At 41.6% G+C, this 26,296-nt stretch overlaps 1 protein-coding gene across 8 annotated transcripts in view; it reads left to right on the forward strand.

Annotated features, from left to right (window-relative positions):
- The window catches only part of CSNK1G3 (casein kinase 1 gamma 3), a 107,914-nt gene that overhangs the window by 17,761 nt on the left and 63,857 nt on the right, over nucleotides 1–26,296 (forward strand). For all 8 annotated transcript variants that reach the window (XM_075272380.1, XM_075272364.1, XM_075272357.1 and 5 more), the window contains exon 2: nucleotides 16,972–17,394. In XM_075272380.1, coding sequence (XP_075128481.1) covers nucleotides 17,220–17,394 — 175 coding nt within the window. In that variant the 5' untranslated portion in view covers nucleotides 16,972–17,219. The remainder of the gene's footprint in view (nucleotides 1–16,971; nucleotides 17,395–26,296) is intronic.

Raw genomic sequence — 26,296 nt, forward strand, 5'->3', positions numbered from 1 at the left:
TATGTATACCATATATAGCAGCGTGCAGGAGGCTGTATTCCTCCTGCAACTGGGGCTAAATGTACCAGCCTCAGTAGCAGGGGAAATCAGCCTCCCTAACAAAGAAAGAAAGTGATCAGATGTCCCCCAAGGTCTCTTATGAATTTATGGGGACACCATCTGCAAAAAAAATATTAAAAAATTAATAGTTTAAAAAAAAAATAAAATAAATAAAAATAAAATAAAATAAGTAAAATAATACGCCAATAAAGTGACGTTATTAAAGGTTATAGCCGCACCCTTGACTACACCATATAAAATAAAAGTTACTGTAATGGAGAGAAAAAACTATTTTATAAAGTTTTTCAGTTGCACTTTGTGTTATTAAATAAAAAAAAAAAAGAGTGAAAACCAGACACAATTTCCCTCCTATTTTGTTTATATTTTCTCAGATATAAAAAAGAAATTAAAACACATTCGAAAATAAAAACAACACAAAAATAAAGCACTATGTTTCCCCGAAAAAAGACGCAAAAATTAGTCGAATGAGATGTATGAGAAAAATGTTACAGCCCTCTAAGGGCTTGTTCACATCTGTACCCGGTCTCCGTTCTGCAGGTTTCCGTTTCCTGCACAAAACAGAGGCAGGAGACGGAAACCTGCAGGTGTCTTTCTCACCCATTCATTTGAATGGTTGAGAAAGCTGTCCGGCGGTGAGCGTTTTATACTCTCCGCCGCGAAACCGTTTTTTTGAATCCGGACACAGAATCGGACATGCAGTACTCTTGTGTCCGGATTAAAAAAAAAAACGGTTTCGCGGCGGAGAGCATAAAACGCTCACTGCCGCTCACGGCTGGACCCGGTCTGTGGTTTCCGTTTTCTTGCATGCAGAAGACGGAAAGCACAGAACGGAGTGCCGAACGCAGGTGTGAACCTAGCGTAAACCGTACATACAAAATAAACCTAAAATGTGTCTGGTCCTGGACCACAAAATGGCCTGGTACTGAAGTGGTTAAAAAAGAAATTAAAATAAATAAATAAATAAAATAATATATATATATATATATATATATATATATATATATATATATATATATATATATATATATAGGGAGAGAGAGAGTTTTTTCATTCATTCATATATTTTTTTTGCTTGGAAAACCCCTTTAAAGGGGCTCTATCAGCAAAATTATGCCTTATGACCTCACATATGCCTGAATAGCCTTTTTAGGCACCGCTAATCTTATTTTAAACCCCCCCCTTCCGTTTTAAACTAATACCCTAAAAAACAATATTCAAATTATACTTACCGTGCACGCTGGGCAGTTCATGCGCTGGTCGACGTAATCTTCGGTCCTCCCGGGCTTGCTCTTCCCCCCTCCATCTTCTTATCTTCCTGTGGGTGCTCCAAACTTCCAAAAATGGCGTCGGAGCGTGCGAAGTAGAGCTCCTGAGGGAGCGCTACTGCGCAAGTGCAGGATTTGAACACGGCCCGCAGGAAGATAAGAAGATGGAGGCAGGGAAGAGCAAGCCTGGAAGGACGTCGCTGGAAGAAGACACCAGTGGAAGGCGGGACCAAACATAACGTCGAACAGTGCGGTTCGCCCAGCGTGCATGGCAAGTATAATTTACATATTGGTTTTTAGGGTATTACTTTAAAACGGGAGGGGGGGTTAAAATAAGATTAGCAGTGTCTGAATAGCCTTTTTAAAGGCTATTCAGGCATATGTGGGGCTCATACGGCATAATTTTGCTCATAGAGACCCTTTAAAACCAGACAGACAGAAAACTAACAATTTCATCTGCATTTGTTTCCAGTCATGTGCATGTAGACTTTTTCTTGTACATTTTTAATACACACACACACACACACACACACACACACACACACACACACACACACACACATATATATATATAAATTTTTAATATAAATATTTAGTCATGTTTTTTAATTTTTTTTTTTTTCTTCTTTGAAAGTTTCAAGCGGTTGCATAGAGAATGTAGACAGCCCAGGGTATGGTGCTGCAAGCCAGGGCAGTAGTCAGTCATCTGAGGCACTATGCCCATTCAGTGTAAGTGAACTGTGGATGAATTTTCTTTAACAGATGACGCTTCTGGTCTGGTTTCTATGATCCATTTGCAGAGCGCTGCCAGATCGCTGGTTTCTTCAGCAGCACATGGACATGACAGATGCTTTACCGGGAATGCTGATCTATGTGAACAGTTGGAAATGGAATTGTTTCAACAAAATATTATGTGTAAAAAGCCTTCCTTTAATTTTATATGCAAATATAGTAGAAAGTAATGGAATGGTTGTCCTACTAAAGGAAGGCTCATTTGTGTAGCTGTATTTATAGCAGATGTGATCTTAGCAATAAAAGGTTTTATTACCTGCAAAAATGCGTTTTATATGGAACACTGGAGTAGAATCTTGCTTCTTGTTGTGCAATTGTTTGCCCATAGGTAAATCATTGACCTGGAAACTCATCTTGTAATATATTTTTTATGTAATAGTAATAATTCTGCAGTGTGAAAATCGGACCCATTGGGGCATTTTATACAACTTTTTTTTGTGTTGTGTTTAGTATAAAAACAGGCTGTCAGAATGTGGCTTAGGAGGCTCCTGGCATGGGGGTTAAGGCAGTTTGTACACGACTGTGCTCCTGGCCGGCTGTGAATTAAAGGAATAGGCGTGCATTAAATGAATAGGACCTGTTCTATATTTTGCGGCCCGGACTGTTGGCCGGCACACATGACAGTGTAATTCACAGTCGTGTACAGGTCCATAGAAATTAATGGGTCCGTGTGCTATCCGTGAAATACACAGCACACTGAACATGACCACGGTCGTCTGCAGCCAGCCTAAAGGATAAGGGTTTAATTGGACCGGTCTGGATGTCTGTGTCCTGGAACGGCTTTTCTTTGAGTAGTCGGCCATGAGAGTCATACAAGTTGGCTCTTTGGATATTAGTTCCTGATAATCCAGCCGTCATCTGGGTGCAGGGACTGCAGGACATGGTGATCTCTCAGGCCTCTTCATTGCCACCCCCGGAAGAAGGCCGGTCACGCGGCCGAAACGCGCGTCGGGTTGGGATTCCCCACAGACACGGGCTCTTGTGAATCACCTTATAATGGGTAAGAGATACATTTTTCTTGCGTCGGTATGTTACTGAGACGTATGCTATAGGTCTATGCTGGATACATACCCTATACTTGCCTTACATGAGTGATATGGCTTATTTGACTTTGTGATAGAATGTCATACAGTGTTGATAGCATATTTTTTCAATATTGAAATGCCCTTTCCCCTACTTCTGATTACGTTTATTTACTATAAGATGGGGGAGGGCATATGACTGAACATATACAAGTTTAGTTATATCTGTATAGGCAATCAGCAACAACTTCAATGCCAAGACCTATATTTATTCTGTTTATGGTGATTTGACAGTTGGATGCCCGTTTCTGTGGGTTGTCCGGTTCTTTTGAATTTTGGTGTTGTGTGTCTTGTTCTTCATATTTTGTGTATATATGTTTTTTAATATGAATTTTTCATGAATAAAAAAACGTTTTTCATAATTATTGTTGTATATGTTGAATATTTCAACCTTTTGGGACTGTATGTCCTTCTTTCGTCTTTACTTCTAGTTTTTTCGGTTGAAGTATGCTTTATACGATTGGGCTGATTTATGAGAGTTAATTACGGTATGTGTATTTGACTGTATCGGAACTCTCCTGTGCTATGCTTGTTTTCTACTTGTTTTCTCTTCATTGTTTGCATTGGTCCTTACAACCAAATATTGTTCTTGTAGCAACTGCTATTCTGGGAGTTGCAGCAATGTCCCTTAGGTGTGTTGCTAGATGTTAACAATGAAGTGGCCATAGCGCCGCCCTGAGTACGAAAGCTCTTTCAGACAGCTGTTGTCCCTGCCCCTGTTATCGGCTACTGATCGCCCATCCTAAGGATGAATCTTCAATATTGAAATTACAGAAACCCCTTTTATGTTGGTCTACAGTAATGTGTATGAAGGCAACCAGCTGCGCTCTGCTGGTAGATATCTGTTGAAAAGAGGATTGTGGAAATGGTTTCCGGCCTTGGTTATTAACCTATTACTGAAATGAGTAAGATTAGTCATCTGATCCCACTGTGCAGGTATTGAGGGAATTGGACAGTGTGATGGTTGGTAGAGTGATTTCTTATATGTAAGGTCAGGGTGTATGACTGTATAAGTCTTCGTGCTAATAGGTCTAAATAAAATGGCCACTTGTGGGACTGCCACCATACATTGCAGGTTCACATGGAGCTGACTCTGCAGAGCATTCCTTCTGCTCCTTACTGTAGGCTGACTCCGCACGGTGACTGTCCCTGGAACACATCTGTGCTTCCGGCTTGGCAGGATAAAATTTGTCACTTGTAGCTGATATTAGGGTGTGTCGCATGTTCTCATAATTCTAGGACCTTACAAAAGAACGTATGTTTGCTTTGTTTTTTGTAGGTCTTGCATTACATACTAGCGTAAGTGGAAACAAGAAAAGAAATTACCAAGCCCTGCACTCCAGCTTCTGGCATAAAAAAGCGATGTGACTTTTTGAGCTCAGATGGAAACTTTTTGCATTCTTAGATGACTCGCTCCATTTTTAAAAAGTGGGTAGTTTTCAAATGTAACTTTTTTTTTTTTTTTAATTTGCAATTCAAGCCTTTGAAAGGGTGCTGTAAAACGTGAAGTTACATCTTAAGGCCGGGTTCACACGGAGTATTTTGGTTCGTAATGTGGAACGTAGACGCCGCAGGAGGTTTTGCGGGCCTTATACGCTCCCATTGTTTTCAATGGGAGCCGGTACCGTATGCGTGGTGCTATTTTGCGGCCGCCGCAAAATCACGGCCGCAAAATAGCGCCGTGTATATGGTACTGGCTCCCATTGAAAACAATAGGGAGCGTATACGGCCCGCAAAAGCTCCCGCGTCGTCTACGTTCCACATTATGAACCAAAATACTCCGTGTGAACCCGGCCTAAGACAGAATTGCAGCAACGCATCTTTTTTTTAAAAAAAAAAATTGGAACTTTTTTGTAATTTTTTTTATTTTTTTAGTGTCCTATTATACCTGTAGGTATATTTGACATGCTGCGATTTTCAAAACACTTTTTTTTTCCCCTTTGAAACGCAGCATTTCAGCTACCATCTCATCCGCTTTGTGGGTAATGTAAAACTCCGTCTTTTTACAATGTGGGTCCTCGGCCTAAAGGGTTCATCAAGATTGAGTGTCTCTCTCCTGGTATGAGACTAGTGCTCTCACTACACGGCTCCGCTCTCTGTGTAGTGGCCAGGCTGTGTGACAGCAGATGCGGCTGAACTCCAGTGACCTGACTTGCATTTATAGCATTTGACGTGGATATAGCTATACATTCCTGGATGGGAAATATCCCTTTAACAGCTGACTTCAGTGTTTAACTTTAGTGTTATAGCAGGATCCTGCCTATCCATCACATCAATCTCCTTGCTGAGGGCTTTTATTTTCTTCCAGTAGATCATCCAGCAAGACCTCAGCTGCATGTGAATATAGCCCAAGTCGTTTGATTGGAGAGGAGCTGCTATTGTTACAGATGATCTGAAATACACAGTACTTGAGACTTCCTAGATTAAATAAAGCAGCGTTTTCATTACCTTTCATTGATTATTTTAGTTTTTTCTGTAACTTCTATTAAATCTATTATTGCTATTTAACCTCTGTTATCAAAATTGTAGAAAAATGTTCACCTGCGTTGCTCTGGAGTATTGAACTTGGCAATTCTGAACTTCATTTGCAAGGCGTAGGTGATTTTAGTATCCTGACCTTTTAGCATTTTATTAAAGGGGTAGTCTGTTTTTGTTTTTATTTTTGTAACCTTTTACATCTCCCGACTGCTCCAGCTGCTCACTGTCCTCTCATTGTGGTGGTAGAACAGGGGTAGGGAACGTACGGCTCTCCAGCTGTTGCAAAACTACAACTCCCAGCATGCATACTTGCTCTGCTGTTCTTGGAACTCTCATGGAAGTGAGTGGAGCATGATGGGAGTTGTAGTTTCACAGCAGCTGGAGAGCCGAAGGTTCCCTATTAGAGATGAGCGAACAGTGTTCTATCGAACACATGTTCGATCGGATATCAGGGTGTTCGCCATGTTCGAATCGAACACCGCGTGGTAAAGTGCGCCAAAATTCGATTCCCCTCCCACCTTCCCTGGCGCCTTTTTTGCACCAATAACAGCGCAGGGGAGGTGGGACAGGAACTACGACACCGGGGGCATTGAAAAAAATTGGAAAAAGTCATTGGCTGCCGAAATCAGGTGACCTCCATTTTAGACGAATAGTGGATTTCAAATCCGGGTCATATGAGAATGTGAACTTTGTGACTATGAGACAGGGATAGCTGTACAGTCAGGGATAGCTAGGGATAACCTTTATTTAGGGGGGAATGTTATTAAAAATAACTTTTTGGGGCTCTATCGGGTGTGTAATTGTGATTTTTGTGAGATAAACTTTTTCCCATAGGGATGCATTGGCCAGCGCTGATTGGCCGAATTCCGTACTCTGGCCAATCAGTGCTGGCCAATGCATTCTATTAGCTTGATGAAGCAGAGTGTGCACAAGGGTTCAAGCGCACCCTCGGCTCTGATGTAGCAGAGCCGAGGCTGCACAAGGGTTCAAGCGCACCCTCGGCTCTGATGTAGGAGAGCCGAGGGTGCACTTGAACCCTTGTGCACCCTCAGCTCTGCTACATCAGAGCCGAGGGTGCGCTTGAACCCTTGTGCACACTCTGCTTCATCAAGCTAATAGAATGCATTGGCCAGTGCTGATTGGCCAGAGTACGGAACTCGACCAATCAGCGCTGGCTCTGCTGGAGGAGGCGGAGTCTAAGATCGCTCCACACCAGTCTCCATTCAGGTCCGACCTTAGACTCCACCTCCTCCGGCAGAGCCAGCGCTGATTGGCCGAAGGCTGGCCAATGCATTCCTATGCGAATGCAGAGACTTAGCAGTGCTGAGTCAGTTTTGCTCAACTACACATCTGATGCACACTCGGCACTGCTACATCAGATGTAGCAATCTGATATAGCAGAGCCGAGGGTGCACTAGAACCCCTGTGCAAACTCAGTTCACGCTAATAGAATGCATTGGCCAGCGCTGATTGGCCAATGCATTCTATTAGCCCGATGAAGTAGAGCTGAATGTGTGTGCTAAGCACACACATTCAGCACTGCTTCATCACGCCAATACAATGCATTAGCCAGTGCTGATTGGCCAGAGTACGGAATTCGGCCAATCAGCGCTGGCCAATGCATTCTATTAGCCCGATGAAGTAGAGCTGAATGTGTGTGCTAAGCACACACATTCAGCACTGCTTCATCACGCCAATACAATGCATTAGCCAGTGCTGATTGGCCAGAGTACGGAATTCAGCCAATCAGCGCTGGCTCTGCTGGAGGAGGCGGAGTCTAAGATCGCTCCACACCAGTCTCCATTCAGGTCCGACCTTAGACTCCGCCTCCTCCAGCAGAGCCAGCGCTGATTGGCCGAATTCCGTACTCTGGCCAATCAGCACTGGCTAATGCATTGTATTGGCGTGATGAAGCAGTGCTGAATGTGTGTGCTTAGCACACACATTCAGCTCTACTTCATCGGGCTAATAGAATGCATTAGCCAGTGCTGATTGGCCAGAGTACGGAATTCGGCCAATCAGCGCTGGCTCTGCTGGAGGAGGCGGAGTCTAAGGTCGGACCTGAATGGAGACTGGTGTGGAGCGATCTTAGACTCCGCCTCCTCCAGCAGAGCCAGCGCTGATTGGCTGAATTCCGTACTCTGGCCAATCAGCACTGGCTAATGCATTTCTATGGGGAAAAGTTAGCTTGCGAAAATCGCAAACTGACAGGGATTTCCATGAAATAAAGTGACTTTTATGCCCCCAGACATGCTTCCCCTGCTGTCCCAGTGTCATTCCAGGGTGTTGGTATCATTTCCTGGGGTGTCATAGTGGACTTGGTGACCCTCCAGACACGAATTTGGGTTTCCCCCTTAACGAGTTTATGTTCCCCATAGACTATAATGGGGTTCGAAACCCATTCGAACACTCGAACAGTGAGCGGCTGTTCGAATCGAATTTCGAACCTCGAACATTTTAGTGTTCGCTCATCTCTATTCCCTATCCCTGCGGTAGAAGGTGGTTATACGGTTACTGACCACCTTCCATGTATAAATGTTCATAGATTGTTGTCAGTCAATGAGTACATCCGCCTACTAGACTCATAGTAGAGGTTTCAATGAAGAAGTCACAAGTTCTAGCAGCCAAACTCCTATGGGATTGTAAAACATATAGAATATAATTTTCAGTTTACAGATTGCCTCGTTTTTCCCCAGCTAGGTCACATATAAAAAAATAAACTTACCGTAAGCCTGAACTATAAAAATAATCCCATGGTGGATTTTTTTGAATCCCATTTTTACTGCAAATAATAAAGGCAAAACATCAGGAAGTCCCCAAAATGGTATGAATAAAAACTACAACTTGCCTCATAACAAAGCTCCATATCTAGCTCTGTAGACTGAAATGTAAACAAGTGACATTAGACTTTTCTTTTTTTTTTTTGTAAAGGTACTAAAACCTAACAAAAACTTTAAAATGTGGAACTGCCATGATCAAACTGACATACAGAATATGGGCTACATGTAATTTAGGCGTTTTACCTCAATTACAATTAATTGGGATTATTTAGGTCTCCCTTCTTTTATAGTATCAGTGTGTTGGACGAACCTTGTGGGATTCATTTTGTGAAGTTCCCCAGTAGTTTCGTTCAGACCGAACCAGAACATCAGACACCTCTTCTGGACACTGGCGCTGCTGTCTTCCAGTCTTCTGTCACATGTCACACAGCATTGTGATGCTTTTGTCTACACGTCACAAAGCTATGTGACCCGCTGAGGTCAAATCACAGTGCTTTAGCAGTCCCTGACATCAGTCAGAAGACTTCAGGGAGTTGCACCAGAGCCCGGGAACTTTTTTCTAGTTTCCCAGTACAACATACAGCATATTAAATGGCATCCCAGTGCAGTTGGAATTTTTGCTTTAGCTACCACCATTCCTGAGCAATCAGTGCAGTTAGTTTTGGTGCCTAACATGCTATTTTATCCTCTGTACTGTCCTTTTGACAGTACAAACAGCATCAGGCACCAAGCTAACAGTGTTTATTGCTCAGGTATGGTGAGGGCTAGAGAAAAATTGACCACTGCTCCAGTGGAGCAGAACCTATTAATTGATGTAACGAGCTGGACTTGGCAGAAGTAGTGATCATTCCTCTTTATCAAGATAATCTGGTTGATAGAGGATACCAGTGCCAGCACAACACAGTGGCAAGCAATGTTCTAGCTAGTTATTTTGTGTTGTAGACGCATGAAGTGAGACATGTTGGTGTGCGGCCATAAGGGCAGCTGCCAGAAGCACTGACCATGAAGGTCTGTAGTTCAGCCTGTTGGGTGACATGATCAGCGTTCCTGTGCTCAGGCTGTCATGGCTTCTTGGAAAGGTTAAACAATGCAGGTTCAGGTTAAGTTTCAGATAGCATTTAGCAGGGTGACTGTGATCACGTATCAGTCTTTCTTGACTGGGACCTCAGCTGTCTTTCATGTAGTTCCTAATATTTAATTATAATAATAACTTACTAACATGAAGCAACTTTTTTTTTTTTTTAATTTTGAACAGTGCTCCTTTTCCTTGCCATTTGTCTGGAATATATCTATGTAAATGTGATGCATCTTTGACTCATGACCCTTTCTTGCACCAAAGATGCGCCACATTTCCAGGATTATTTCCCCCACCGGCACAAGATACATCTGAATTAAGAGGGTCTGCCGCTAGAATTGCAATCTATATAATCTGGTGTAGAGTTCAGGTATAACTCAGGCCAGAAAGCTGGCTTTTAATAAAATTGTTGTCCTTGCCCCGGCCCACCTTGGTCACTTACATTTCCAATTGCTACTTTGTTCTGCACCTTGCTCTCCATTTTTTATGTATCACAAAAATCAGATTATGCCCAACATATGTTAGATATCCTGCAAACCCTACACGACCGGCCACAATGACCGAGTGGCACCCAGGGAATGTGAAAAAATAGACCATGCCCTATTGCGACTGGTTTCACGGACCCGATTCATCCATTGAACTGTATGTGTCTGTGACAAAAAAAACAAAAAAAAAAAACAATGCGGCACATAATACTACTAAATACATAGCGGAGTCTCTGCTCAGTTGTGTGAATGAGGCATGAGATTATTTTCTACTTCCGTTTATTGGCAGTTGAGGGTGACTGTGATGAAGAGGTTAAATATTTTTCCACTAGGAATATTTGATTTTTTTTTTTTTCTTTTTCCTTTTTTTCAATAGAATTGGTTTTCCATAAGCTTCTTACATTGGTGGCCATTGCGTTAGACAATTGTTTGTGTGGATGACCACCTCATGTATTGGTTGGTTATCCATATTGCATTCCTCTACGTATATCAAAAAGAGGGTTTAAGAAATGTTCAAAAGTGGAAAGTCACTTGAAGATACCGTTACTCACTGCTACAATGTGCAGTCTTATACCAGTCTATGTCCATTTATCTACCAACCCAGTATTTCTGGTCAGCACTCTCTGCTGGTAGTCTGTAGGGTGCACCAAATCTGTTTCACCTTTGCTTTTTGGTGCTTTTGTCGCTACTAGTGAATATTTCCCGTTCATGGGGCGGCTCTTTGCCTGGCACTGGAGACAGATGATTTCAGGCGATAACTGACCACAACCAAGAGATGAGTGTGAGAACCAGACTGGTGACTGGGAGTATTCAGCAGATAGAGTTTAGTTGCCCTGTGGTGAATGGGGTTAGGGGAGCTGTGTTTGGGTTCCTCTCCAGTATATGGAGACTAATGGTATACCAGCTTAGTTTAGTCTGTGGGTAGGAGGTTGTGCTTACTGGCCTGTATTTCTGCGTCACCTCTGATCTCTTCGTCTCCACGTTACAGGACTTCCTTGTTCTAGAGCTCTGCCAGATAATGGACGTAAACAGAGCGGCGGTTGTTTTACTTGCATTACTTTCCATGTACACTTCAATTAATATCTATTAATACTGTTTATTTCACTTTGTTTCTGTGGCAGGTCTTACAAATCTCCAACTCACTTGGTTAAAGTAACAAATCATTGTAATTGGAGGTTCTGAAGATCGGAAGGGGGGGGGGGGGAGGTGCCAAAATTGGGCCATTCACAACTAGGTCCATGCTGAGACTAAAATTGTACTATTAGGTGATACAACATGTTAGGTAACATGTTATCCAGTGACAACAATGTAAAATTGGTAGAACCACTAGCTAAAAGTCCATTTACACAAAGAGATAATAGTCTGAACAATCGATCACAATCGTTCTACAATGTAAACCTGTCCAGTAACCAGATAACTGTAATTCAGCTGTTTGTGGATGATCACATTTTTTATGTTGGCCTGAAAATTAACAAAACTCCATCTTCTTAAAGATGACCTTTCATGTCCTCAGGCACATGGGGTTTTATATACTGCTAGAAAGCTGAATTCCGTGCACTGTTGGCTTTCCTGTTCTGTGCCCCAGGGCTGGAGATATCTATGCCATTACCAATTTCTGCCCACTGCATTCCTGACCTTCTAGCCGGGCTGTGAGAAACGCCCCCTGATTGTGCTCGTCCATAGCCCTGTACTGTCGGAAGCGGTGTTCCCTACTGCCCAGCGATGACGCTAAGCTTTGAAGAACCCCAATACTAGTCTATGGACGAGTACAGTCAGCAGCGGCGTTCCTGAATTCAGCGCATTGTTGGCCTTCTCTTTTTAAACCGCATGTGCCTGAGGACATGAAAGGTCCTCTTTAAATAAAATGTGCACCTACTTGTTGCTTATGATGGAAAAACAGGTAATTGCATTAATGGTGGTATTATTATATATAAATGCCTGTAAACTGATGTCATTGTCTTTGTATATTGATCAGTGCTCATTACAAACCATGTCTCTGTACTTGTAATTTGACCTTACAGGTAATGGACCACCACCACTAAAGCTACCTTTAAAGGGAGTCTACCAGCTCCCCTAGCATGTACAATTGCTTCCATGACATTGCAGGGTACACTCCTGTGATAAACAACATACTTCTGTTATGTTTGTAGACTTTTTGTATATGTGGACTAAATAACTTCTTATGTAAATGAGACAGTCGGTGCACTGGGGGTGGGCCTTCAGCTGCTGCTACTCTAGTAGGTTGGAGGATGTCATAGCAATGAGAGGACCTGTGATAATGGACAGGGCATAATAGTCAGAAAAGCAAGAGCAAAAACATGTTGTACTGGCAAGTGTGGCCCCTCCCTCAGTGCACCAAATAGTCCATTTGCATGTGACATAAATGTTAAATTTCTCAGCACTTGGAGACAAGGTATTCACTATACCACTACCTGGGCCTACAACAGCATATAAGTGGTTAGAAGTGGCCCGGATTCCCCCATATGCATGGGGCCTTAAATGGACTGTGCAACATTAGAAAACAAGTGGCATCAGATCCATTGGTGACATGGCCAGGCTGCAGTGCAGTCTCACTTGTTCTAGTGGTGCAGAGCTATAGCATTGCCAGACAACTGGCAGTACTAAAATATACATATATATATATATATATATATATATATATATATATATATATATATATATATATATATATATATATATAATTATGGTAGGTCTGTTGTTTCTTGTGCATGTATAAGTTATGCGTCATTTAGGCCTGAAGGTACTGTAAACTACTAAGCTTATAGGGCTTGTCACCTGGCTGCCAACAATCCCAGAATGCCCAGTCTCTGTCCCCAGCTCTGCCTGGGTAAATCTATATTTGGGCAATATGTTTGGAGGAACATTGTGCTATGTTGCTTAACCTGTAGTTTATGACATTGTAATAGAGCAGAGGTTCTCAAACTTATTTTGTCTACCGCCCACTTCGAGAATTAATTATTTTCTAGCGCCCCCCCCCCCCCCAATTTTTTTTTACTTTACTACATCTTAAGAATCACAATCGCAGTCATTATGTTAATAATTAAATTATGTGTGTCCTGTGAAAATAAGACTTTCTGATGAGGGTAATGTAAAACACCATTTTGTAATATTAGGAAAACTTTTATTCATGTTATTAAAACAAACATTTCAATTTTAATTTTAAAACTAATCTAATGTGAAGGATGAATTTGATGATTTTTAACAAGTTTGTTAATATCAGGCTCGAATTTACTCAAAAACAGCCGTAAGTCACCGCGTTCGGTAATCTGCAACCGATTTCTCTTTTTAGTTAGCAACGTTGCCACAGCACTAAATCCACGTTCACACAAATACGATGATGGGAATGCTATCAAAAATCGTTGAACGATGGACCACAATCCAGGGTACAATTGCGGGATTGGCTTTTGTAGCCAAAATTCTTGTTATCCATTTTTGAATTTTATTTTTATTTCCTCGTTCGTTATCAGTTCTATTACCTAGTCGCTAAATTCACTTGTTTTCGTAATATCGTCGAATGACATGACTGGCTGTGACATGATGGCGCGTGCGCTTTTATATGAGGCAGCGGGCGGGCCTAGTATTTTCGAGAATGGACTAGAAACTTCTCGCTTCGCATTGGAGCTTACCGCCATCTATGGTACAGTTTGACAACTTTTGGATAGGAAATAGTTACTGTCTAGTCCCCTAGATGGCGTTACACAAGGAAACGCGCGTTAAGCGTAAAGGAGCGGTAAAGTTTGTGTTTAAAAGCAAAAAAAACAATTTTAAAGGGATAGCCTCATGAAGCTTGATCTGCCTTCTAAGCTGCCTAAAAAATCTTCTTTCTTCCTGTTTGCTCGCGTCAATTAGCCCCGCCCCCAAACTAGCGTGTAGCTCTGCCCACCACATAGCGTGATCCTATGGGATGACTGAAGGGCCTGTGATGTCATCCAAAGGTCCTGTAGACTTGGATTTACCTTGTACGGAGTTTCCTAAAGGACCTGGCTCCTCTGCCCACTAGCAGCCTGCTCTATATAATAAAGCTTTATCCTAGTGAACAGAGAGACCAGGTCCTTTAGCCCAGTAGGATTTAGACTGCTTTATATAAGAAAGCAGCACTTATTCCACACCCCCCCCTCTATCTCACAGCAGGGAGCTAGGTGATGTGTATGTGATGTGTATGTGTGGTGCAGACACAGGCTGGCTCCGTACACTCAGCCCCCACACAGCAGGGAGCTACGTCATGTGGCTCCCTCAGCAATGAGCAGGGAGCCAGGTGCTAGTGTCCATAATGAAGTGAATAAAGTAAGATAGTGGACAAACAAAGCAGTTTTGCTGAAGCAGTGTATTTAGGAAAAGTCTTAAATCCACATTAACAAGCAGTATAGATAGAATCATTGTTATGATACCACCCCTTTAAATTAGCCATCGCCCCCCTAAACCGCTTCAACGCCCCCCAATCTTCTCTGTGCCCTTTACTGCCCCCTATAGGCCTCCAGCGCCCACAAGGGGGCGTTATCGCCCACTTTGAGAAAGACTGTAATAGAGCAATGGTTGCGGTGCTTGGAGTACTATGTATATGGCATAGAAGCTGGGGCAGTGATACGTCGGGTATATAGGAGGCTGAAGAAATGAGTGCTAGGCAGCAGACTATGAATAATGTTGTGATTCTAGCAGGCCCATCTTGGCATTCGTGAGGTAACTTGCGCTGACACAATATTTTTGGAGGTTTGTTTTGTTTGCGGCTTATATGTTAGTATGTGGTCAAGCCGTTCTGGAGGCTTTCATAGAGAGCTATGTGGTTATGTCAGTTCTGTAACACGTTCTCGCTTTGTCACTTCAAGCTCTGCTTTCACCTGCCATGCTGTATTTCATGACTGGGGAATATTGATAAATTAACCCCCCCCTCCCTTTTTAATTACTTTAACTTCATTAAAGTTTTACATTGCAACAGCAGAAGCTGTGGTGAAAACCTGCCGCATACGTTGACTTGGTGCGGCGTGACAACCTGAAACACAGGTCAATATGAGCTGCATAATCCGCTGGATGTCTTATATAGTCCCAGCCTTAAAGTGTACCTCCAACTTGTCAGAAATGAATTGGACAGCTGAATATAAAAAAACTGTTATCTAGCTGAGTGACTTTTTACATATTAGTCTATGGACAGGGAAGGGGGAGGAGGATGCTGGAAAAGGCATCTGGTTTACTCTGCTACTCCGTGAGTAAGGGAACTCTTCTAACACTGCTGTGTTTCAAGATAAGAGACTACCACAGTACAGAACGTGGCAACAAGTAATAATCGCCTCCCCTCTCATAGAGTTCTGTATGTGAACTAGATACTATTGAGGAAGATGAAGGCAGCTTAGTAAGTGGCGAACAAGGTAGTAGAATACAAGATATAATACAAAGTCTCTTCACATTTGTTGAAAGTGGGTTCTCTCGCTATAGACCCTGTGGATAGCCTGAGCTCTGTAGACTACATTTGGTGAGATCTGCTGAGAATCTGATGTCTGTGGCGGTCATACACGTAAGATTAACAACAGATGCTACTGTTGGCTGGATCTACCAGTGATCTCATGTGTATAGCTAGCTTTACTTTGTAGTGAAGGCAATGACAACTGCTTGTAAAACTATTAAACTTGTTTAATCTAAAACTGAAACCACAAGTTTGGCAAGACTGCATTTTATTTTTTTCTAAATCATTTTGCTCTGTAGCGTGTGAGTTTAGCCGAATTGTGGGAGGCTGTGATAAAAGAAACATCTGCTGTCTGTATGTCAGATTCTCACATCATTTAGGGCTTCTGTGAATTGGGGCTGGACAAATCCCAGATTGGGTTTTTTTTATAATGATGATGAAGGGGTTGTCTTGAATGAATGGAACCCTATTAAAGTATATGGATGTCTATTTCAATATTGTCTTCACTATTGGAAATGGAACAGTGTAAATCTCTGCATAAAAATAATAGATTTTCTTAGTGGGGTTTTTATGTGTTTTTTGGGGAGGGTTTTTGTACTGCTTGTAGTGTCCTTTTACACGTTTATTTACATGTATGTGTCTGCATATTGTGAGAAGGTGACAGGCAGAGTGTTGGAGTGCCGGTATATCGCCTCCAGGTTTCTGACTTGTGTGGGCCATTGCGGGTCTTGTGTAGGCTTCAGCCAAGGTGTGGTACCTGGTCTTGTTACTCGGCCATAAAAGGCACTTCAGGGCAGATCCTGGGAGCGAGAGGAGGTGCCTGGGTCTGTCCTGAAACACTGAGCCTATTGAGAACGTACTGTGATATTTTAGTTTGTGTGGTTGGTAGTAAGCCACATGTTTAGTTAGCTTCATACTGTTAGTGCTCGGACGAGCAGTGTTTTTACATTTTTGCCTGAAGTTAAGGCTGTGTTTTATTTTGCTTATTTTGTACCTGAAATGAAGGTTTATTTATTTTGCTGTTTTTAAAATATAAACCTGTTTGCACCAGATTTTGTGTCCCTGTTTTTGCACCATTGCTCTTGCGAGCTACCCTCTACACATGGGCGTGTTTTAGAAGTGTCTATCTTTAAGACCTATTTATGAAACCGGAAAGAACAAATATGGTGCAGATTTTCTTGTGCAAAGTAGACCATATAAAATGGTGTAAATTTCAGTACAGAAGTTTAAGCCTAAAGCGGGGCCACGTGATGGCTCAGTGGTTAGCACTGCAGCCTTGCAGCGCTTTAGTCCTGGTGTTCAAATCCCACCAAGGGCAAAAAACCATCTGCAAGGAGTTTGTATGTTCTCTCCGTGTTTGCATGGATTTCCATCCCATATTCCAAAGTCATACTGATAGGAAAAAATGTACATTGTGAGCTCTATGTGGGGCTCACAATCTATATTTAAAAAAAAACAAAAACAAAAAAAACAGTTTAAGCCTAAAGTAAATACTTCAGCTTAAAAATGATATTTAATCTTTTTTTTTTTCCTTCCAGGTGTCCAGCCTAGGCCATTTGGACTGACGGATTAACAGCGGGGACATCCTTTGCTGCCCGGAAGTCCTCAGTGGGAACCATTTGCGAATGGGATGAATCCGCTTTTGCTGAGCCCTCACTATCATCAGCTGCGAGAATAGCAATATCCAGAGGGGAGCTTCTCTAGTTATGTTTCCATTTTTACAACACCCCATTTGAGTTTGCTTGTCTTTAAAAAAGAATTCAAAGTGGAGTACCGTAAACTTGATATGGATGGCAAAAAGAAAGACAAGGACAAACCTGATGAGAGGATGGCCCGGCCTGGTGCTCGGTCGGGTCATGGCACACGTACTGGTTCCTCAAACTCTGGAGTATTGATGGTTGGGCCTAATTTTAGAGTGGGTAAAAAGATTGGATGTGGAAACTTTGGAGAGTTACGATTAGGTAAGTGTTGCTACATTGGCCGGAGGTTATCCAGACATTTCTTCATTTACTTTATTACACCTATAACAGGAATGAACAATAGTCCATTATATTCTCTTTTTCAGACTTATAAAACTTATGAGAACTGAGAAGTAACTCTAATATATTCAGGTTGAATGAACCTGACAGCGCCCTAAATTAATAATGAAGTTTTATCATTTGTGTACATGAGCCATCTGGTATTTGCTGCAGGGAATGGATATTCTTATAGAGTTCTTGATGACTTGCATCCTCATTTTTTTTTTTTTCTTTTTGCTTAGCAATTTAGATAATTGGCCGTGTCTAGTCGACTCTTTTCCTGCAGTAGTTTTAGTAAATTATAAGGCAGTATATAAAAAAAAAAACCTACCCATTCTGACCCATCCCCCTCTCTCTATGGCTGCTTTCTACTTTCTGGTGGTTGGTTGGGAATTCCTACGACCATGTAGGTAAAGAATGGCTTGTCTCCCTAAGGGGATTTGCCTCAAAATCTGATCCAAACTCTTGCAAAGATTTAAGAAAGAAGATGCTGAAAAAATTAATAGTTAGCTTTCTCACTGGAGTCCTTGCCTGTTTCAGTTGCGGAACCTGTGGCTTGAGCCCCATACATCTGAGCATATTCAGTGAATGAAAGCCACCGAAAGAGGAGAGGAATTTGAGACTGAAGACTAATTCAAGTTCCTGTTCTCTTTCATTCTTACTTTTCGCATTGCAGTTTAAGGCCCCACATAGTGAGCCGCAGTAAACAAAATTCTCTGGGGAAAAAGCGTAAACGTGTCACGTTTTTTTTTTTTTTTTTCTTTACTTTTCTGCCCTATTCTACCTATACAAAAACCTCCAGCGTTTCTGTAGGTATAATTGATTTTCAAAAATGTGTTATTTTTCTGCAATGTGTAGATGCCAAAGTCCCCATTGACTTTGCAGGTAATGTAAAATGTTGTGTGTTTGTCTTTTTTTTTTTTTTGCAATGTGCTAAGGGTTTTACTCTCATAGGGAGCTCTCCCAGCATCTACAATCCGGCTCCTATAAATGCTCAGTAAAATATGTATGTTTTCTGGGAGTTGCAGTTGTAGCCTTTCTAGTGGGGCAGGGTAGCAGTATCATTCTGGAGACAGATGCTGGTCCTGCTCTCTATCATGTGCTTGGATTACACTGCAGTTCCTCCTGTCAGTATATGAGAAGAGATAAGGGGAGCAGCACACACTGAGGACAGGCCAGAGTGATTCGCACGGTCACTCACAGCAGTCCTGTTATGCTCTCACACAGAAAATTGGATTTTGAAATTTTATTTAATTTTTTTAAAAAACTTGTCCACCTTTTCAAAACATATGGCCCCAAGAAGGTTTATATATAAATTAGTTCTTGTTCTCCAACTGGGCAGTCATTTTTTGTTTTTCTCAGCGAGAATAAAAAGTTACTGCGTGGGTGGATTAAAAAGAATAAAAGCAGAAGCCCAGAGATATCTCCTGTAGTTGTCCATTTCTGTCTCCCCAGCAATGCTTTGGTAAATTGACTGAGATGTCTACCAAATATGAAAGTGACTGGGCGTCTTGTAATAAGCTTTTGAACTTCACCTCTAGAATGGCACATAGCTGGTGTTTAAGTTGATTTTTCAGAGTAAGAGGTTATGTTTTGGTATATAATATTATAATAATGCTATTTCTGCTCATTATATTCTGCAGTTTTAGCAGCTTTCCCCTCTGCAGGCTACATGTGTAGTAATTCCTTTCTGAGCCGCCATATACTGCATACTAGTTGCTGGAGAATCTGCTCTGTAGCCGTCTCACTCTTACTCAGAAGCAACTGTTGGGTCATGCTGGGCGTACAGTGATGGAAATAATTTAATCCGTTGCTCATTTTGTAAGTTTGTTCACTGACAAAGACATGAACAGTCTATAATTTTAAGGGTACATTAATTTCAACAGTGAGAAATAGAATATCAAAAATAAAATCCAGAAAATCACATTGAGTACATTTTATAAATTTATTTGCATTTTGCATAGAGAAATAAGTATTTGATCCCTCTGGCAAACAAGACTTAATACTTGGTGGCAAAACCCTTGTTGGCGCGCACAGCAGTCAGATGTTTTTTGTAGTTGATGATGATGTTTGCGCACATCAGGAGAAATTTTGGTCCCATCCTCTTTGCAGATCATCTCTAAATCACTAAGATTTTGAGGCTGTCGATTGGCAACTTGGAGCTTCAGCTCCCTCCATAAGTTTTCTATGGGATTAAGGTCTGGAGACTGGCTAAGCCACTCCATGACTTTAATGTGCTTCTTTTTGAGCCAATCCTTTATTGCCTTGTCTCTTTGTTTTGGGTCACTGTCCTGATGGAAGACCCAGCCACGACCCATTAATGTCCTGGTGGAGGGAAGGAGGTTGTCACTCAGGATTTTACGGTACATGGCTCCATCCATTCTCCCATTGATGTGGTGAAGTAGTCCTGTGCCCTTAGCAGAGAAACACCCCCAAAACATAATGTTTCCACCTCCATGCTTGACAGTGGGGACAGTGTTCTTTGTGTCATAGGCAGCATTTTTCTTCCTCTAAACATAGAGATTTGAGTTAATGCCAAAGAGCTCAATTTTTGTCTCGTCTATAACCCAAAGAACACCGTCCCCACTGTAATGCATGGAGGTGGAAACATTATGTGTTGGGGGTGTTTCTCTGCTAAGGGCACAGGACTACTTCACCACATCAATGGGAGAATGGATGGAGCCATGTACCGTAAAATCCTGAGTGACAACTTCCTTCCCTCCACCAGGACATTAATGGGTCGTGGCTTGGTCTTCCAGCAGGACCGTGACCCAAAACATACAGACAAGGCAACAAAGGATTGGCTCAAAAAGAAGCACATTAAGGTTATGGAGTGACCTAACCAGTCTCCAGACCTTAATCCCATAGAAAACTTATGGAGGGAGCTGAAGCTCAGAGTTGCCAAGCAACAGCCTCAAAATCTTAATGATTTAGAGATGATCTGCAAAGAGGAGGGAACCAAAATGTCTCCTGACATGTGCGAAAACCTCATCATCAACTACAAAAACCATCTGACTGCTGTGCGCGCCAACAAGGGTTTTGCCACCAAGTGTTAAGTCTTGTTTGCCAGAGGGATCAAATAGTTATTTCTCTAGGCAAATAAATTTATACAATGTGTAAGCCAATGGCTGGTCAGATAATGGAGGGGGTGTACGTCTCACCCAGACTACTAAGCTGGGTGAGATGAGAAAACTCCAGAAGGAATGTTTGTTCTCAGCAGACAACTTTCGTCTGCTGAACATTTTGGTAAATGCTCAGTATTGGGCTGGATTTTTAGGAATGGCAGGTAGGTTGGTAGTGGGACCTGTCATCCCCCCCCCCCCAGTCCACACTTTGGGGATGTTTTGGCAGCGACTCAGCTGTTGAGAGTCTGCTCATCAAGGGAGGCTTAAGAAGTCAGCTCCAGCAGCAGACTTTGGGCAGAACTTGGCTGGAGAACCAACAGAGAGGTCATATTTTTGGAGCTGTGTCCTGAATGGTTCTACTGGCTTTTGGATTTCTGTTATTCTAGGTGAGATAGCCTATTCTATGTTTAGTTAGAGCCTAGCCGGGCAGGTATTTATTTTTGTATTGTTTCTTTTTGTTACTGCACTATATTTTGTGAGTGAAAATAAACTTTGTTTTGGACTAAAAGAAACTGGACATGTGTGTCTATACCACCCCACCTAGTAACCCCAGACCCTGACAAATGTAATTTTCTGGGTTTTAATTTTGATATTGTATCTCTCACTGTTACAATTAACCTGCCCTTAAAATTATAGGCTGTTCATATATGTCAGTAGGCCAACTTACAAAATCAACAATGGATCCAAAAATTATTTCTTTCAATGTATATAGAGAAGTACTGGCCTATATGAGAGTAAAATGCTTTGGCTGTGATAAAGCTTGGATTCAGCATCTGTTTTCTTTTATCTCCTGCACTTCTCACCCTCCCCTCTCCGTAGAGTTCTATAGACATGAGTGATATGAATCCCGTAACTTGCAAACTGTCTCTAGTCACGTGGATTTTTGTAGTTTAGCAGGAGGAGGATGAGCAGGAAGAGGCATTTCTCTCAAAGATATTACATATTACCTATTTAAGGCCTTTTTACATGGGTCAATTGCTGAGGAAGGATGAAATCGGATATGCACTTCTGCAACTGCCTTTACGTGAGCCAATGCAAACTGCATGGGACATTATCATGTCTGCAGCAATTGTTTGTCCGCCTTACAGTTCCATTTTGTCAGTGAGCATTTTTCTGCTTCTGTTAAGGATCTGGTACAGTTGAGTGTTTGATATGGGTCACCAGCCCGTGTAAGAAAGAAGATGAACCTGCTGCATAGGTTCTGTAGAGACAAAGAGATTCCATTGGTTTGAGCTGCAGTTTGTGTGATTGTGATGTCATCCTAGTAAGGAAACTGTTTTCTAAGGGTAAGTGCACACAGAGTTTTTTGGCGCTGAGAATTCTATTGGGAGGCTGATTTTGTGGCGGATTCAAAATCCGCACCAAAAAAACCTTAGTGTGCACTCACCCTAAGGAATTCTGCAGGAGGAAGTTTATATGTGATCTTGAATTATGGTGCTCATCAATTTTCCATTGAGAATAAAAGCACATTGGACCTAACCATTCCAAAATTCAGACCTGGGGCCATAGTTTCTGCAGTTACACATATATATAATTTGACATCACAAGGTGTCTTTTTAGTTTATTTTTTTATATGCCAATAGTAAGTAAAGATCCTTTTTAAGGTGGATTCACAAATACAATTTTTAGGATAGACACATCTTCCTAGTGTTTTTTGCAGGCATAAAATGCAGTAGCCAGATTTTAACTATTTAAACTTTATGAAAATCAATAGACGGGGCAGATTTATGAGGACTGACAGGAAAGGGTGTACTTTATGTATTCCTTCCGTGTGCCTGGAAGGAAATGTAGCTCATAGCTGACATACATTTCCCACATAATTTATGCCAGATTTCTGTTGTAAATGATAAATCTGATGATGACTCCTATGATGGCTTTTTTTTTTTTTCCACGTGGAAAATTCCACACCAAATTCCTCACCACTTTCTGCTGTGTGAATGGACCCTTAAGGGAAGCAAATGGAGCACATGCTTTGATTTATTTGACTGAAATCCTATGCCATCTGAAATCTGCTCTGTCACAAATTAGGCACTCTACCAGTGATGTATCTGGCACTAGAACTCTGTTTCTGGTGTCATATGAAAGATGGGATTTTCACCTTTCATATGCCACCAAGGTGAGTTATACTTGTGTTATTTCCGGAGATGATATCAATTGAAAACACGTTTGGGATGATGGGACTGTATAGGTTTTAAAATGTAGAGCAGCTGAGTAGATTAATATATAGATGTTTGGGGAAAGATTCAGTATAAAGGGGAGTTCACACTTGTACCTGCTGGCCGTCCGTCATGAATTCACCACAATAACAGAAAAACAGATTGGGAATGGTTTGCAAGTGGTCCGTTTAAAAACCCATTCACTTCAATTTTCACTTTCATTTTAAAGCAATTTGCAGGTGTCCGTTTGCAGCTTCTCTGCTGTGACTCCGCTTTTTATGGACGGACAGAAAGTCCTGCATGTCCGACTTTCTGTCCATCCATAAAAAGCAGATTCACGGTAGAGAGGCTGCAAACGGACAGCGGCAGTTTGTCTAAAATCCCATTGACCGTTCGCAAACCGTTCCCAATCTGTTTTTCTGCAGTTTTGGCAGATACACGACGGACGGACAGCAGGCACAAGTGTGAACGAGGCATACCTTGTATTTTATTGATTAAAGACTTCTGCACTTTGCTATGAAATCGAGGCGGACTGATCAGTGATCGACATCGATCTGTATGCACAGTCATAGAGGGGACAATACCAATCACTGACTTCATAGTAAAGTGATCCCACCAAACTATGCATCAATCTGCTCAGCTGCTTCTGCTCTATAACCTGCTGCTTGCAGTGCAATTTCCTTTTGACAAGGTTTTTTTTTTTTTTTTAAAGTCAGCAACTTCAAGCGTAATTTCAAGCATCAAGGTGTGTGAACAGGGATGAAAGACAGGTCAGAACCAAGGGTTCACATCCTCTCAGAACATCATCTCTCACATTCCAGCATAAGAGTCAAAATATGTAATGCAAAAAGTAGATTTATCAACATAACCTTCAATATCCATTCAACTGGTGAACTCAGATCCTGTCTGCCTCCCGCAGTCAGATAAGCAAGGGAGAACTGCAAGCATTATCCCTTCATGACAGAGCTAATTCGCTAGTCCCTGGGCAGTTGTCCGGCCGTGAGCGTTTTATGCTCTCCGTGGCAAAACCGTTTTTTTTTTTGTTTTTTTTTAAACTGGACATAGAGTTGGACATGCAGTACTCTGTGTTCGGTTTAAAAAACAAAACAAAACTGTTTCGCCGCGGAGAGCATAAATCGCTCACCTGCGCGGCCAGACTTGGAATGACAGTATGCAGAAGACGGAAAACTGATAATGGAGTCCAGATGCTGATGTGAACCCAGTGTCACACTGCTAGGTTGTGGATAAGAAACTGCTAACACATAAAATGAGGCAATAAATTACTTAGGACTAGTTCACATGGGGGCAATGAGGCAGATTTTGACAGCAGATTTCGCCTCAAAATCTGCTTCCATACAATGGTGGTCTGTAGAGACTGCTAACTTTTTTTTTTTTTTTTTTTTCAGTTTTTTGCTACTAGCAGAAAAAAGAAGCAACATGACCTTTACTCTGGTGGATTCCGCCTGAGGAAAGCAATAGAAGTGAATGGGAAGTGAAAAACGCCTAGCGTTTTTTGCAAAAAAAAGCCGCATTTTTTTTTTTTTTTGCCAAAAACCAAGACCGAAAACGCTTTTTTTTTTTTTTTTTTTTTTTTTTTCCCCCCACAGTCCATTCACTTTAGGGGAGGGGAAATCCGCCTGGCGTTTTCTGAAGCAGGTTTTTTTTTTTTTTTTTTTTTTTTTTTTTACCAAAAACTGCTCCAGAAAACGCTCCAAAAACACCTCAAGGTCAAAAAACCGCTTCCTAACTAGGAAGCGTTTTTTTTTTCTGGGACCAAAATAAGCCAGGCGGTTTTTACGTGTGAACTAGCCCTAAACCCGGTGGACCCCATAGACTATTATGTAACCACTTTTTAAGTGGATTGGGTTTCTGTTTTTGGGGTTCCCAAGAGGACCCAATGAACAGAAACCCGAGCGCAGGTGTGATTCTAGTGTCATATATAAAAAGTTGTTTAGAATTGGAGGTACGTTTTAACTAATCATATCCAATCTTGCAACACTGGGGTGAGGTCAAGAGGACATCCGAAATCTGACCATGGTTTCTCTGGCGCACCATAAGGCTTCAGTCAGGAAGGTCCTGTCAGTGGTGGAAGGATATAGCTTAGAAGTCTATAAAGAATAAGTAAGTTTAAGGGTCATCAGACACCACAATGCTCATATTGTCATATAGAAAGTTCCTCACCTGTTCCCAAAAAACTCTTATAATGGGCTGTACCCGAGTAAGGTTACTCTTTAACAACCTAAATTCCAGCAGAAGACCAAACGTTGTTTGGAAGTTTAGGTATGCTTTAAGTGGAGGCTATATATGAGATGTAATACTAGGTCACAGTAGTAGTAGTATATACTTTACAGCTTAAGATTTGTGCAAATCTGGTGTGAACTAGGCCACCCCGTCTGTTCCCCTTTCTGCCATTCTCTATGAAGCCATGCTGACTTGATTTCCAGCGTGTAGTTACTGTTTTGAGGAATCCTTCCATTACGGTTTGCTTATGTAGCAGCTTTCTGGAATTGGTCCAGGATTTTTCAGCATTCCCAGGACAATACTGGTATTTTTCTCTGCTTGGGCTGATTGAAATAATTGTCCACTAATGGAACTTTCTATTGCTGGGTGACTTTGGTGACTCAATTAGCGGCTGTTAGAATAATTCTGCTCAGGGTGCTTGTGTATATTGCTGCACGGGTGTCTGAATGTCCCCGGCTGGATATTGGATAGTGGGTATAAAATATTTAAGACCAAAGGCTATTAGACGCTTGCAGACCTTTCACTTTATGAATGTACAAGGTCACGTAACCTGAAGTGTATTTTCTTGTTATAATAATTATTGTTATTACTGTTATTATCGCATCAGCTTTTGGATCAGTGTTTTGGACAAAATATAACAGGTGTTAGGAGCCATCTAGAATCCAGCTTGACTTGGCGCCAATGGCAGGGCTGGTCCGTTTTTTTTCTTGTACTGGATTTGTTGGGCCGAGACTTATGAAATGAAGGCTGAGGTAGTGATCGCTCCGTACCAGGCTCTTAAAGGGAGTCTGTCTGTGCCAGAACCCTGCATATCATTCCAGCCTCACAGATAGATGGGTTCGTGTCACGTGAACTAGTGTTCTCCCCTAGTGAATTTGTTCCTCCGTTGCCAAGCTTTATTTTATTTTGTGTCTAAAATATGTGTGTGTGTCTATCATCATAATAGTTTATAAATCCATTGTGTAGGGGAGAATAAAAAAAATAGTTACACTTTAAAGGAAATGTGTCACCAGAAAATAACCTGTTGTTTTTTTTCAATCGTTTTATATTAACCTAAAAATTCTTAAAAATATGATCTATAATTTTATTTTTTTTTTTTTAAAGAAAAATACTAAAAATCCTGCAGCTCTGACTTTGGCCACTAGGCCAAATAATATGCTGGGACTTCTACTTCTACATACATGATGGTTTTGATTAAAGCCGGTTGCAGACGAACGTGGCCGTGTTTAGTGCGCTATACGTGTACTTCACGAATAGCTCACTGACCCATTAATTTCTAGGGGCCCATACACACAGCTGTGAATTACATGGTCATGTCACGGT

The sequence above is a fragment of the Leptodactylus fuscus genome, chromosome 1 (genome assembly GCF_031893055.1).
Source record: "Leptodactylus fuscus isolate aLepFus1 chromosome 1, aLepFus1.hap2, whole genome shotgun sequence".
Taxonomy (NCBI): Eukaryota; Metazoa; Chordata; class Amphibia; order Anura; family Leptodactylidae; genus Leptodactylus; species Leptodactylus fuscus.